The sequence below is a fragment of the Corticium candelabrum genome, chromosome 2 (genome assembly GCF_963422355.1).
Source record: "Corticium candelabrum chromosome 2, ooCorCand1.1, whole genome shotgun sequence".
Taxonomy (NCBI): domain Eukaryota; kingdom Metazoa; phylum Porifera; class Homoscleromorpha; order Homosclerophorida; family Plakinidae; genus Corticium; species Corticium candelabrum.
Window position 1 is genome coordinate 3,123,815 of NC_085086.1, and position 12,416 is coordinate 3,136,230.

Genomic DNA, 12,416 nt, shown 5'->3' on the forward strand with positions numbered 1-12,416 from the left:
ATTCGAAGAGACGACGTTCAACGGGACTGTCGAAATGACGAGAGTCGGTACGAGTCGTGACTTCGTTAGATACGGGAAACGGATTATCCGGGTGAGTACTGCATGTGACTTCGAGTTCTGCTCTGATAGATTCGTCTAACTGCACATGACTTCATTTCGGACAGCGCAATATCCGGGAGTGCTATACGATTCGTCTAAATGCACGTGACTTTATTTCATTCAAAGGGACAGCGCAATATGCGGGAGTTCTATACGATTGCAAGTGTATACGCGACATTTTTATTCAATGAAATCATTCATGGCCAACATCACCTATGATACCATCAAACGCATTTTTAGATACTTTCTGCTATAATCTTTACCTATAAGGCGACCTGTCTCACCTCCACTTCCATGTTGTATTGGCTCTATGACAAACGTGTGTGTCAACTGCGGCGCTATGAAGTGGAAAGGAGAAGCACCTGGCATGTGTTGTCTCCCGGGCGAAGCCGGGCATTGGAGCTTGTAGTTAAATATATGTCACTAAAAGAGTGGGTGTTATTCCCACTTTTCGAGGGCGTGGGTTGTTAAAACTGTTATTGTATATTTGTTGTTTAGAAATGAATTGGTCTCAAAACATCTTAGATTTGAAATATTTTTTTGCGTTCTCTGCGATGTTTCATGTTCAACTTTATTGATACGAGCCCCTTACTTTGAAACCGAGCCCACGTGACACGAGCCCTTGCATGTATGCTTATCGATCGATTCACCGTGGAAGAAATTTTGCTGCACCTCTAAGAAGCTGAGAAAACCTTTTCGATGATTGGTATAATCACGTGAGCGCATTCAGTGTGCATTGCAGCGGAGTAGGAAGCAATTAAAAAGTGGTGCGGCCTAACGCGCGTTAGAAAGCGTGGTCATGTAGCGTGCGCTACCATACGAAGGTGTGGTCCTAGTTACATGCATGCAGCGTCTGGTCGTACCGACTCGCAGCTCCTAAGGCTCTGCAGCCCTACTTATCACTTATCCAGTTGACCCTTCCACTGTTGTCCAAAGAAACCGCGCCTACTAAAACTGGAGTGATTGCGCATCGTGGTTTCTTAAGGGCCCCTCTTCCGACGACTGAGTCTTCGTCCGCTTCATCCTCATTACATCTATTTTCTCCTGATGCTTGTAACGCTTCCTCCAGCGCGTAATTTTGTGACACCGGAAGCACGCCTTGCAGTGAGACGACGGCAGTTGCGTAGGCGTGACAACGTATTCTCGTTGTCCAACCACAGCTTAGCCACGCCTTCCACACAGCCAATCAGAGTCTCAGGCCAGGATCAGCCAGCACCATCTGAAAGGCCACGTGCGGTAATCAGGTGCATATAACGGACGCGCCTGTGCGCTGTACAGCGAGCAATCTACCGCACGTTAAGTTTGCTCGCATTCATGCTGAAATATATTACTTATTTAATCGGCACGACTAACAACGGAAGTTACCGGCAATGAGCAGCTGGTGGAAAGCCACTTTTTGAAAAGTGGGGCGGCCATCCGCTGCGTTTCCTACGCCACTGCATTGGAGTGCATGTGAGCTTCAGAGACTAGCAAAAGACCGCGTGTTATTGGTTGTAGATATTGGTAAATCGTAGCTGATTTAATTGGTTAGTTATGAAAACTTCAGTAAGCTAACGGAACAGATTTACGACTAGCTTTGTTTTAGAGGATGAAGGGAGCGAGTAGACGACACTTCCTTGTTGGTGAAGAAACTAGCAACATACAAGATGTTGACACAGACCACTTCTACTACTACTACGGCGAGCTTTCTGGAGATGGTAATACGTAATAATAATTTATGTAACCAAATTCAAACTGTTCTTTTATCAATATCTATATCTGTGTAGTTCTATCCAGCGATCCTTTCCATGGAGTTATTTGGATGTTACTTGCAATAGGAATTATTGGCAACATATTGGTTGTGGTGTGGAGACTTGCACAGAAAAGAGATCAGAGATTGTCTCCTCTCTCAATCCTCATCATCATGCTAGCAGTTTCAGACTTCTTATATTGTGTTCACTTGATTCTTCTTGAGAGTTTGATTGTCGATGTTGATCTATACAAACAAAGCAGATCTTTGCTCATTACATGTGCTTGACAAGTGGATCTCTGTCTGTCTTGTCTTGCTTCCTGACTCAGTTGGCAACTTTGAATATTGCAGTTTACTCGTTTCAAGCAATGAGCGAGTTCTGTTCTTGTTGTTGCTGTTCACTAGTTTACAAGCGAATCTGGCTATCACAATCATCTGCTAAGTTTTGATCGACTTTGTAATAGATTGTGTTTTACATTTTTACATTATCAATTCCTCAAGTACAATTTTAACACTACAAGTTCATGACAAATTTAAGAAACCATACAGCAACGAGACGGACTATGTTAGGATCAGTTACTCACGACGCGCCAATATTTCCAAATTTTTTGGACGTTGTGCATGGGCACAGTCAAATGGATTTGGTTATTCCTGTAACGGTACAGCGTCATCTACACATGACAACCTGCCAACTATCATTAGTTCCCGTAATTTCACAGAAGCGCTAGATTTGTTTTCTGATATTAGAGATTTCAATTATTTCCTGATAGATCTACCCTGGGCAACACTCCTGGCATCTCTACAAACTGTTCTTACATTGACATGTGCTTTTCTTTACATATTTCTATGTTTAAAGCTTCGTACAAGAGCGGTGAATGTAACAGGAAGATCTGATATGCACAAACCTCATTTGCGTTTGAGAGTAATTGTTGTCTTAAACACTTTATGTTGGATTCCTGTGACTGTACTACATTGGATAACAGTCTATGACTATAATCTAAAGAATGTGTCTTCCTGGCTAAACGATTCTACTGCAGCATGTGTTCTGCTCATCTCAATTAGTCCAACCGTTAATCCTCTCATCTACACATTCACAGGAAAGAACTTTTTCCATTCAATGCGCAAGTGTTGGAGACGAATGAAATGCGACATATCTGTGAGACGAAGCAGTTCCAACTACCATGAAGATCATATAAGAAGAGTTGAACGTTGCAGCTGTATTCCATGTATTAGATGTGTTCATCAAGATGAAGAGAATGATCCAGACTACTGCAAAACTCAAGATACTTGTGATTGGAATTCGGATCAGAATAGACGCCTGCCGCCTACCAATGAGTCAAGTGAAATTATCTAACAGATTCACGTCAGTCACTGTTGCAGGGGAGTAACAGAGAAACTGTTTTCAATGTGTGTCATTGCATTTTACTTATATCGTATGAACGTTTGCAATCAACATTGTGTGCATGTTGATTATAAAGACAATATTATTTGCCACTATTAATAAATATTGTTGCTATCCATTCATCACTATTGCAAACCTGTTATTGTGTTGCGTTCGTTCTCTAATCTATAACAAATATAGATATACACGTTAACTATCACCTCTTGATATTAACCAAATATTTAAAATTGTTATTGTAATTATACGACTCGTGTTTGATGTTCAGAAATAACTAATTTAAATATGTAAATCATTAATTGTACTAAAGACAGTTATAAGTATAATAAATTAAAATTTTTCCAATGCGCTGAGGTATGCATGCCACAGTCTACTCCGGTAAGCGCTGTAATGCCTTTAATGCTACAATCAATTTTACAAATAAATGTACAGCTAAATTATAAATTTATGTTTTTCATAACGTGTGTGTGAGTGTGTGTGTGTGTGTGTGTGTGTGTGTGTGTGTGTGTGTGTGTGTGTGTGTGTGCACCTTTGCGTGTGCACGTGTGTGTGTGCACAAGTGCGTGTGCACGAGTGCGTGTGCAGAGTGTGTGTGTGCGTGCGCGCGCGCGTGCACGTGTTCTCACTTTTTTGACAATCTAAACGACACAAACATAAGAATTATAGAAAGACAAAGAAATTCTATCATAAAACTTGACATTCACACAGAGCTGACCAGACAATTGCAAAAACAGTACCTAAAATAGTCACTTTTAGACAGAAAATATTGCGTAAGAGCTTAATTTCCACAGGTGCTTCCCCATGTTCTCTTTGGTTATACTTGCACTGCAACTGCTTTTTGTCTCTAGGTAGCATGCAATCTGATCCTTTCTCAATTTGGAAAACCAGAAATTATTCTATAATTTTAAATTTAAACTTCAACGCAATTTTGCTGCCACTTTTAGGAAGTTGAGAAAAGCTTTTGGGTTATTGGTTATAATCACGTGAGCCCAAGCAGTGTGCATTGCAGTGCATGTGAGCTTCAGAGACTAGCAAAAGACCACGTGTTAGTGGTTGTAGATATTGGTAAATCGTAGCTGATTCAGTTGGTTAGTTATGACAGTTTCAGATGGTTAACAGAACAGATTTGCGACTTGCTTTGTAGTAGTTAATTAAACGTTGAAGAGTAGACAACCCTCCGTTGTTGATGAAGAAACAAATATATAAAAAAGATGTGACGGCACACTAATACTGTGTGTGTGTGTGTGTGTGTGTGTGTGTGTGTGTGTGTGTGTGTATGTGTGTGTGCGCGCGCGCGTGCGCGTGTGTAAATGAACCTCCTCCCCACGACCACGTTTCTTGATAAGACATATATATATATATATATATATATATATATATATATATATATATATATATATATATATTATACAACCAGAAAGAAAGTGTTGTCATATGCGTTTAAGGTTTTACTCAGCGATCCTTTCCATAAGATATTTTGAATGTTACTTTCAATAGGAATTATTGGCAATATATTGCTAGTACGATGGGGTGGAGTTACACCGAAATCGTCTCCTCTCTCAATCCTCATCAACATGCTAGCAGTTTCAGATTTCTTGTATTGTGTTCACTTAACTAAGGTCGATGAGTTGACATTTTGGCACATTCATCGTGTATTTTGAAATCGTTTTTAATTAATTAATGCATTCAGTTCATCCTCAAAAGTGCTAGACTTTCAAAGTGTAGAGTTTGCAGCGTATACTACCGCTTTAGCGCCACAAAATTTGCACGACAAACCTGTGAGTTGACAGCTGAGCCATGTGGTTCTGATGGAAGCGTTTCGCAACGTTTCTCTAGTTTTGGGCCACTCAATGTTTCATTCCAACACCTGGGACCCATGCACATTCGAGTGGATCAAGGTTTGGTGCGCATGCGTCAAATTTCCCAAGGCAACTCTGCACGGTCTTTCGGCTGGAGTTTACTAATTAAGCAAAACTAAATACGGCAGAATGTTGTTAATATATTTTTAAATCTAATATGGCACATTTATGTAGCCAGTCCAAGACAGGCTGACTGGTGTTGTCAAATCGCGCGAAACATCTCTAAGAAAATGTTCCTCCATGTCGAAAGCGTGCATCTTACTGGGAGAATGATGATCTCAATAGTACGAATACAACTGCCCCGATGCGGCACCAAATCCATAGACAACAAGCTCGCTGTGCACAAATGCAAAGCGAAGACGACGGCATACATTCCGACTGACGGACTTCTGTATGTCTTCAAACCATGTTTCACCTTGTATGTACTGAGAATAAATCGAGTAGTGTCGAAAAACATGCTGCGACAATGCAAATACGGGACCTTGTGTGGCACAGAATCGTCTAATCGTACCTGATACCTCCGGATGATGACTCTCAACCAACAGAGTCTCACGGTTTACATTCCGGAGACATTTTCTTTTACTTGCCATGGCTCGATTGATATCTATATTGCAACGTCTGGCATGCGTCTCCCAACGTATTTCTCGTAAGGATAAATGCGAGCGTCGTTTATCCGTATGACAACGCCATGTCGGTCTATACTCTGTGCGTTCCTTTCACTCAAGAGTTTCCTGGATAAACCGACTAGAGCACACGATTTCGATCTCCGAGTGAGGTGTCTCGTATTTGAAAATACGGTCTTGTGGACGAGAGCGACTGCTAGAGCCGAGTTAGAGATTCTCTGACAAACTAGGATAGGCATCGCACTCTGACAACCGACCTCTTGTCATAGCATCGTCTAGCATGCGCTGTACTAGGGTTCTCGTTCTGTTTCATGTCGGGAGCTGTATGAATGATGAACTTGGCACTAGACGAGAGAGACATGCCGGAAGACGTCGGTAAGTGTGTCTGGTGTTACTGTGGAGGAGAAAGTAAGCTGGTAAGATCAGAGCTAGAATGGCTATGGCTGTATATATAGTGCTGAGCAGCAAACAACTAGTGTTCTACGCGAGCGCTTGCCCTTGACGTCGACTGTACCGTTTAATTGACGAGCGAAGCGAGCCTCTCTCTTGTCATGTCAACTGAGATCGAGATATATTTTATTTATATATTTATATGCGTACGACAGCACTTGTCATATGGATTTACGGCAAAACGGAAAGACGTATCGACAAAACGACTGTGGTAGCATAAATGACGATACGGGGTTTTTGGCATGGGCATGCGCGAGAGAGACCAGCGAAGCGTGGCACTGAAATAGAACTGTCTGAAGAGACCACTACATTGGCGTAGTCGGCAGGATTCAAAAACGCAAGACGATGGCAGCAAAACGAGTGCGAAGGCATCCCATGGAATTTGTCCTCAGTTATGGCGGAAAAGTGGTGGCCGATTTGAACTCTAGCTAGAAGACGTAAATGACTATCTAGCTATCTGTGAACTGACTGACCACGAGGAGAAGAGGCTATTCATGAATCTAGCTGGGTTAGACCTGAGACGGATGGTGAAAGGGTTGGTCGTTTCGGAACCGCCCAACCAGAAGGATGGCAATCCCGGCGATTCGTAACGGGCTTGACAGATGCAGTGCTCGCTCATTTTTGCCCGATAGTCAACACGACGACTGAAAGGTACAAGTTCCCACAGCTCAGACAATTGGAACACGAGTCCATCACCGCCTTGTAGGCCGTCTTCGATCTAAGGTAGAGCTTTGTGACGTCGGGTCTGTTAAAGTAGTTACGGTTGTCAATAGACAGGTAAGGGATCAGTTAATTATTGGATTGTGGGCAGCAGAAATTCGTAAGAAGTTGTTGAAAGTTTCCAATCTTACTTTAAGTGATGCTATGACTAAGGCAGTGGCGTTAGAGGCTTATATAACAGACATTGCGTTATGTGACAGCAGCAGCTGTGAACCCCTGGCAACGATGCCCAGTGTGGTGAACAAAATCTCTCAATCCAGCAATGGAAAAACTCCACATGCAGGTACTGTGGGCGAACACACAGTCGAGACAAACAGCATTGCCCAGCTGCAGAGGCACAATGCTTATATTGTCACAGAACAGGACATTTTGCAGCAGTCTGTTTACAAAAGAAAGGCCAATAGCTCGGTTCGTAGAGGAACAGACACCAGTTCTATGGAGGGGAGATGAGTCGAATGTAGTTTATGATACTGCCTATACTGTTCACCCTACGGTAGATTCTAAGGTTTTTATAGTGACACTCATGGTCAATGGCAAGAAATGTCAAGGCCTACTGGACATGGTCTCTGACACCCTTCTCACTGAGGACATGGTTTCTGACACAACATCCAGCTCCAACACTCTTAGGGCATACGGTGGTAGCAAGATTGAAACATTGGGTGTAGCTAATGTTACAATATCAACAGGAGATAAATCTTGCAACTGCACAGGCTTTGTGGTGCCAGTTGGAAGCAAGGTACTGTTTGGTCAAGATGTGATTACCCAGTTACAGCTACTGTCTACGGCTGATGTCAACGTTCTCAAGACGGATCCTATTGAGATTAGGCTGGACCCAGAGGCCAGACCAGTAGCAGCGCATCCTAGACGTAATGCTTTCAGTATTCGGAAGGACATTGCAAAGGAGCTGAAACGGCTACAGGATAGCGATGTCATTGAGCCAGTTCGCAAAGCAACACAGTAGGTGTCCCCTATGGTACCATTACGAAAATCTGACGGAAGTCTGTGTTGTGCGTTGACTATCGGCAGCTACAAGTCAATTCGTGGACATATGATGCCTACGTTAGATGAAATCACGGCCATGTTGAGTGGATCCATTGTTTTCTCGGTACTTGATGCTGAATCGGGGTTTCATCAGCTACCATTGTCAGCAGAATCCCGGAACTTGACCAAGTTCTCATCACATTGTGGGTTGTTTCGGTTTAAGAGACTGTCATTCGGCATTGCATGTGCCCCAATACTTTCCAACGCGTGCTCAGGTCTATTCTGATGGGATTAGAGGGTGTTACACTTTATATTGATGACATATTTGTTTTCGGGAAGAACCGAGAAAAAGTGACGCCAGCTGCAGACTGAAGCAGGTTCTACAGCGTCTAGTAGTCGCCAGTTTGAAACTGAATTGGTCTAAGTGCCAGATACGGCAGAGCCACGTTAATTACTTGCGACCTTGGCTAAGTGAGGAAGGAATTATGCCAGATGAAGACAAAATTGAAAGCCATACAGGAAATGCCATGTCCTGAGTCTGTGACAGATGTGCGACGGTTTCTAGAAATGACGACCTACTTGAGCAGATTCATTTGTCAACTCTCCCAGGCAACAGAGACACTCCGTCACTTGACTAAGCGAGTTCCTTTCACGGTTACTGAGAAACTGCAAGAAGCCTTCGAAAGCGCCAAGTCGAAGATTGCCCAGCCGTTGTTAAAGTTAGCTTACCTCAACACAACTCGTTCCACTCCCACCGCCATCAGCAGCGATGCTTCTCCAAAGGACTGAGAGCTATCATATGGCAACTAGATGAGCACAGCAGATGGACACCAGTTACCTGTGCCAGCCGCTCTTTCACAGACACAGAAATCCGTTATTCTCAAATGGAACGCTAAATGTTAGGTGTGGTGTTTGCCATTACACGATTCAGACAGTATGTGTTAGGACAACCTTTTCAATATTTACGGATCATAAGCCTCTCATCAGTATTGTCCGTAAACTATTATCAGGAGGTTTCACATCGTTTTCTGACACACATAATGCCATGCAGATGGTGCAAAGATACTGACAGCCTTTGCATCCAGAACACTATCGACAGTGGAAAAAATGTGCGCTCAACTCGAAACGGAGGTATTAGCATACGAAGTGAAGCAATATCACAAGTACCTAGAACAGACCATCGACGTCGACCTGAAGATCTTGGGACAGTATGAGGGCGTTCCTACTTTGGCAGTAGCCCGGTTACAACAATGGGCGTTGCTTTTCATTGCATACAGCTACAAGCTGAAGTTCAAGTCAGGAGTAGACAAAAAATAAGCAGATTTGTTGTCTAGATTGCCAAAACCTATGCAAGCGATTGACCCAAACAAGGAGATTCACAACGGGGGCTACTGTGATCAGTTGCCAGTGACGCCGACCAAAATAGCCAGAAAAACCCAGAGAAATCCAGTACTAAGAAAGGTCTATACCAGAAGTGGATGTAGAACTTCAGGGGATCCGCGTTTAGAGCCTTACGCCAGACTATCCAGAGCTGTTAATCGATATGCCTACTCTGGGGAGTTGCGTACGGTGGTGGCAAAAGAAAATTCATGATGAACATCTTGGAGTAGTCAGGACGTTTTTAGCGAGGAGCTTCATCTGGTGGCCTAATCTTGATAGAGATTTGGAAGACTTGGCCAGGAGTTGTGAAAGATGCAGAGTCTAAAAGAAAGACAAGCACAAGTCTTACCATCCCACCCATGCTTTAGGCGCGGGTTCATACTGACTTTGCGGAACTATCCGGAAGACAGTACTTGCTGATGATTGATGAATACTCAAAGTCGGACGTACACGAGTTAGGCACTCATGCCACCACAGAGCAGGCTACGAATGCAATGAGACAGACCTTCAATTATCATGGCTTACCCAAAAGGTTGGTGACAGATAATGAGCCTCAATTTATGTCACAAGAGTTTCAGATGACCGTGAAGGCCAACGATCCAACATCAGTTGACACCACCTATCATCCACCATCCAATGGGCAGACTGAAAGACTGATCCAAGAACTCAAGAAGAGTTTGAAGAGTCGGCCAACAGGAAGATCCATCAGTCATCAGGTATCGATCAATCTTACTGCGGTATCGAACGACACCAAACCAGCCAACAGGGAAGGCCCCGGCTGAGCTGATGTTGAAGAGAGAATTGAGAACTAGACTAACTTTTTATGATCTGAAACAGAGAACAACATTCGAGATCTGTAGACTGATCAATATGAAGCTACCTCTCGAGCAAGAGACCTCGAACCAGGATCAACTGTAAGTGTCTGGAACCAGCGAGACAAGACAGTAGAGGAAAGTGGTTACGTGGCACCATAGTTCAGAAACTGGGTCTTACGAACTACTTGGTCAATGTCGGAGGAAGTACACTAGTTATGTACATGTTGACCAACTAAGATCCAGAGATGAGAGGAGTATGCAACAAGTAGCAAAGACAGAAGAAACACCGATTTCAGTAGCCCTGGATCAAAATACAAAGCGAGATAAAGCAGCAGTTGAAGAGTAGACAACAGCTCAAGCCACAGACACACGCGACAGCAACAGCAATATCTCGTGAATTATCACCAGAAGCAGAAAGAAGATATCCGGCGAGATCCAACAGGACACCTCCTGCTAGATATCGACAAGACTAAGAGGGAGGACTGTGGTGTATTGTTGTTAGTTAATTAGTTTAGAAGCGGAGTTATGATGACAGCTTAAATGTATAGCTGTATGACAGTGCATTGTTAGTCTGCGTTCCGTGTTCTCTGATAGTCTAGTAATAGATCTTCAGTCTTCAGTAGTAAATTCAGTGCGTGCGTGTTCTAAGTAAAAATACAGCACAAACGCATCAGCATCTCCTCCACTAAAATTACGCACATCCTTCAATCTGAACGTTCACAACCGTTTCACAATTCAATACCGTCTACACGCGGCAAACGAAACGATGACATACAATTCGACAGAATAAGACCCGTATATCCACAGCATATTAATCCGTATCTTTAATTGCAATAGCTCGCGTCCGCACGAAAATTCAACCCAATCCACACAAACTACACTAAAGTACTACACCCCGTTGTACACACCCCTGCAAATAAATCATAGAGATTCATGCACACTTCAATGTGTTACGCATTTAATCACACGCACCGTCACAGTCTAGACCTAGCAATATCTCACACCGCAATACTTCACATCAATAATCTGTCTTGAACGTGTCCACCTTGTCTAGTTCTTAATTATCCGTCGAAGGAAACGTATAGGCGGACGGCGGAGAGCCCTCGCTGTCACCGGCTGACACCGTGTCTTGCCCAACGTCAACGGCGCCGTCACGTGACTGCCGACCGTCGTCGAAATCGTCGACTGGCAGCTGCGGCGGCGGCTCGTCGGTCGGCAACATGTCGCTCGACTGTGACACGTTTGATGGCGAGTTCTCATGAATTGAGTGCGGAAACGACGAGCCGACGCTGCCGAATGACGACCGATGCATGGACCGATGATGGCCTGTCGTCGGGTCGACCTGCAGGATGTTCTCGTTGTGCAGCAATGGCTGATCAGAAAGATGGCGCGGTATGGCGACGCTGTCGTTCGGACCGTTTGATGGCGATGACAGAATGCCAGACGAAGGAGAGAGCGACGACGATTTCAAGACGGGTAAGCTCGGTGCTGGCCTCGCAGGTCGAGTCGTGGAGGCGACGGGCAAGGCGACGGCACTCAATGCCCGAGTCGGCTTTCCTCCGAGCTTGTTGGGATTTTCGTTGCTCTAAGTAAACCAATTGATGTAGCAAGTGCAGAAACGTTATTGCATGCATCGCATTCATTGGCGGGATACGGCAGTTCTACCTAAGCTTGGTTCACGTTATGTGCCGTTCACCTCAGCGGCAACACGCGACACGCGGCGAAAGTGGTAAGCTGCAAACTGAGAATAGGCAAGTTTTCTATCTCTGCGGAAAACTGCACGCTCCCGGAGAACTTGGCCCGATCATAATCTAGCACAAAATCGGGTACTGTAATTACCTCGTGATCTACTGTGGCACGGCAACGCTTTCGCGCCGATGACGTCGGCAGCCAGCGGTTTTCCACGCTGTGTCGCTGAAGCGAGCAGCACATATTTTGAACCAAGAGGGCCTGAGGCTTCACGGTTCGTTTCTTGCTCCACATTCAACTAATCCAGTTGCGAAAGACGACTTGTGCAATAGACGGGATAAAGGAAACGTCGTCGTCCACGGGGTTATTTCATCACTTTTCAATGTTAACTGGCAGTATCAGCACACAAACAGACTCTTACCGCAAGAATGGCCAGAGCGTCATCCGGGCTATAGTGTTGAATATGTCTGAAATCACTCGGATACGATATCGTCGTGCTAAGAAACAAGACACACGACATTACACAGCGGCACAACTCGTACACCATCGCAAATGCACTAACCGTGCTCCACTCCCCCCCAAAATACGTTGTAAAGAAAACCTAGAAAAACGAAAACAAATTTTGGAGACAAACCCATTACACAGTTCACCATTTCAAATACAGAAATAATT

At 44.1% G+C, this 12,416-nt stretch overlaps 2 protein-coding genes and 1 pseudogene across 3 annotated transcripts in view; 2 read left to right on the forward strand and 1 right to left on the reverse strand.

The window, feature by feature from the left end:
- Positions 1 to 5,613: 5,613 nt before the first annotated feature.
- On the forward strand, positions 5,614 to 7,329 carry LOC134176293 (uncharacterized; annotated as a pseudogene).
- Positions 7,330 to 9,659: 2,330 nt separating this feature from the next.
- Positions 9,660 to 10,022, forward strand: LOC134176295 (uncharacterized). The gene has a single exon (XM_062642969.1). The coding sequence runs from the start codon at positions 9,660 to 9,662 to the stop codon at positions 10,020 to 10,022; it is 363 nt and encodes a 120-aa protein (XP_062498953.1).
- An 833-nt stretch (positions 10,023 to 10,855) lies between these two features.
- The window catches only part of LOC134198062 (uncharacterized), a 55,032-nt gene continuing 53,471 nt past the window's right edge, over positions 10,856 to 12,416 (reverse strand). For both annotated transcript variants that reach the window (XM_062667398.1, XM_062667397.1), the window contains exons 27-29: positions 12,307 to 12,345; positions 12,166 to 12,241; positions 10,856 to 11,640 (exon numbers count right to left, since the gene is read on the reverse strand). In XM_062667398.1, the coding sequence (XP_062523382.1) occupies positions 11,113 to 11,640; positions 12,166 to 12,241; positions 12,307 to 12,345 (643 nt within the window). In that variant the 3' untranslated portion in view covers positions 10,856 to 11,112. The remainder of the gene's footprint in view (positions 11,641 to 12,165; positions 12,242 to 12,306; positions 12,346 to 12,416) is intronic.

Excerpts from the sequence above, each read along its gene's own strand:
- LOC134176295 (XM_062642969.1), top strand. The coding sequence starts at position 9,660 with ATGATTGATGAATACTCAAAGTCGGACGTACACGAGTTAGGCACTCAT.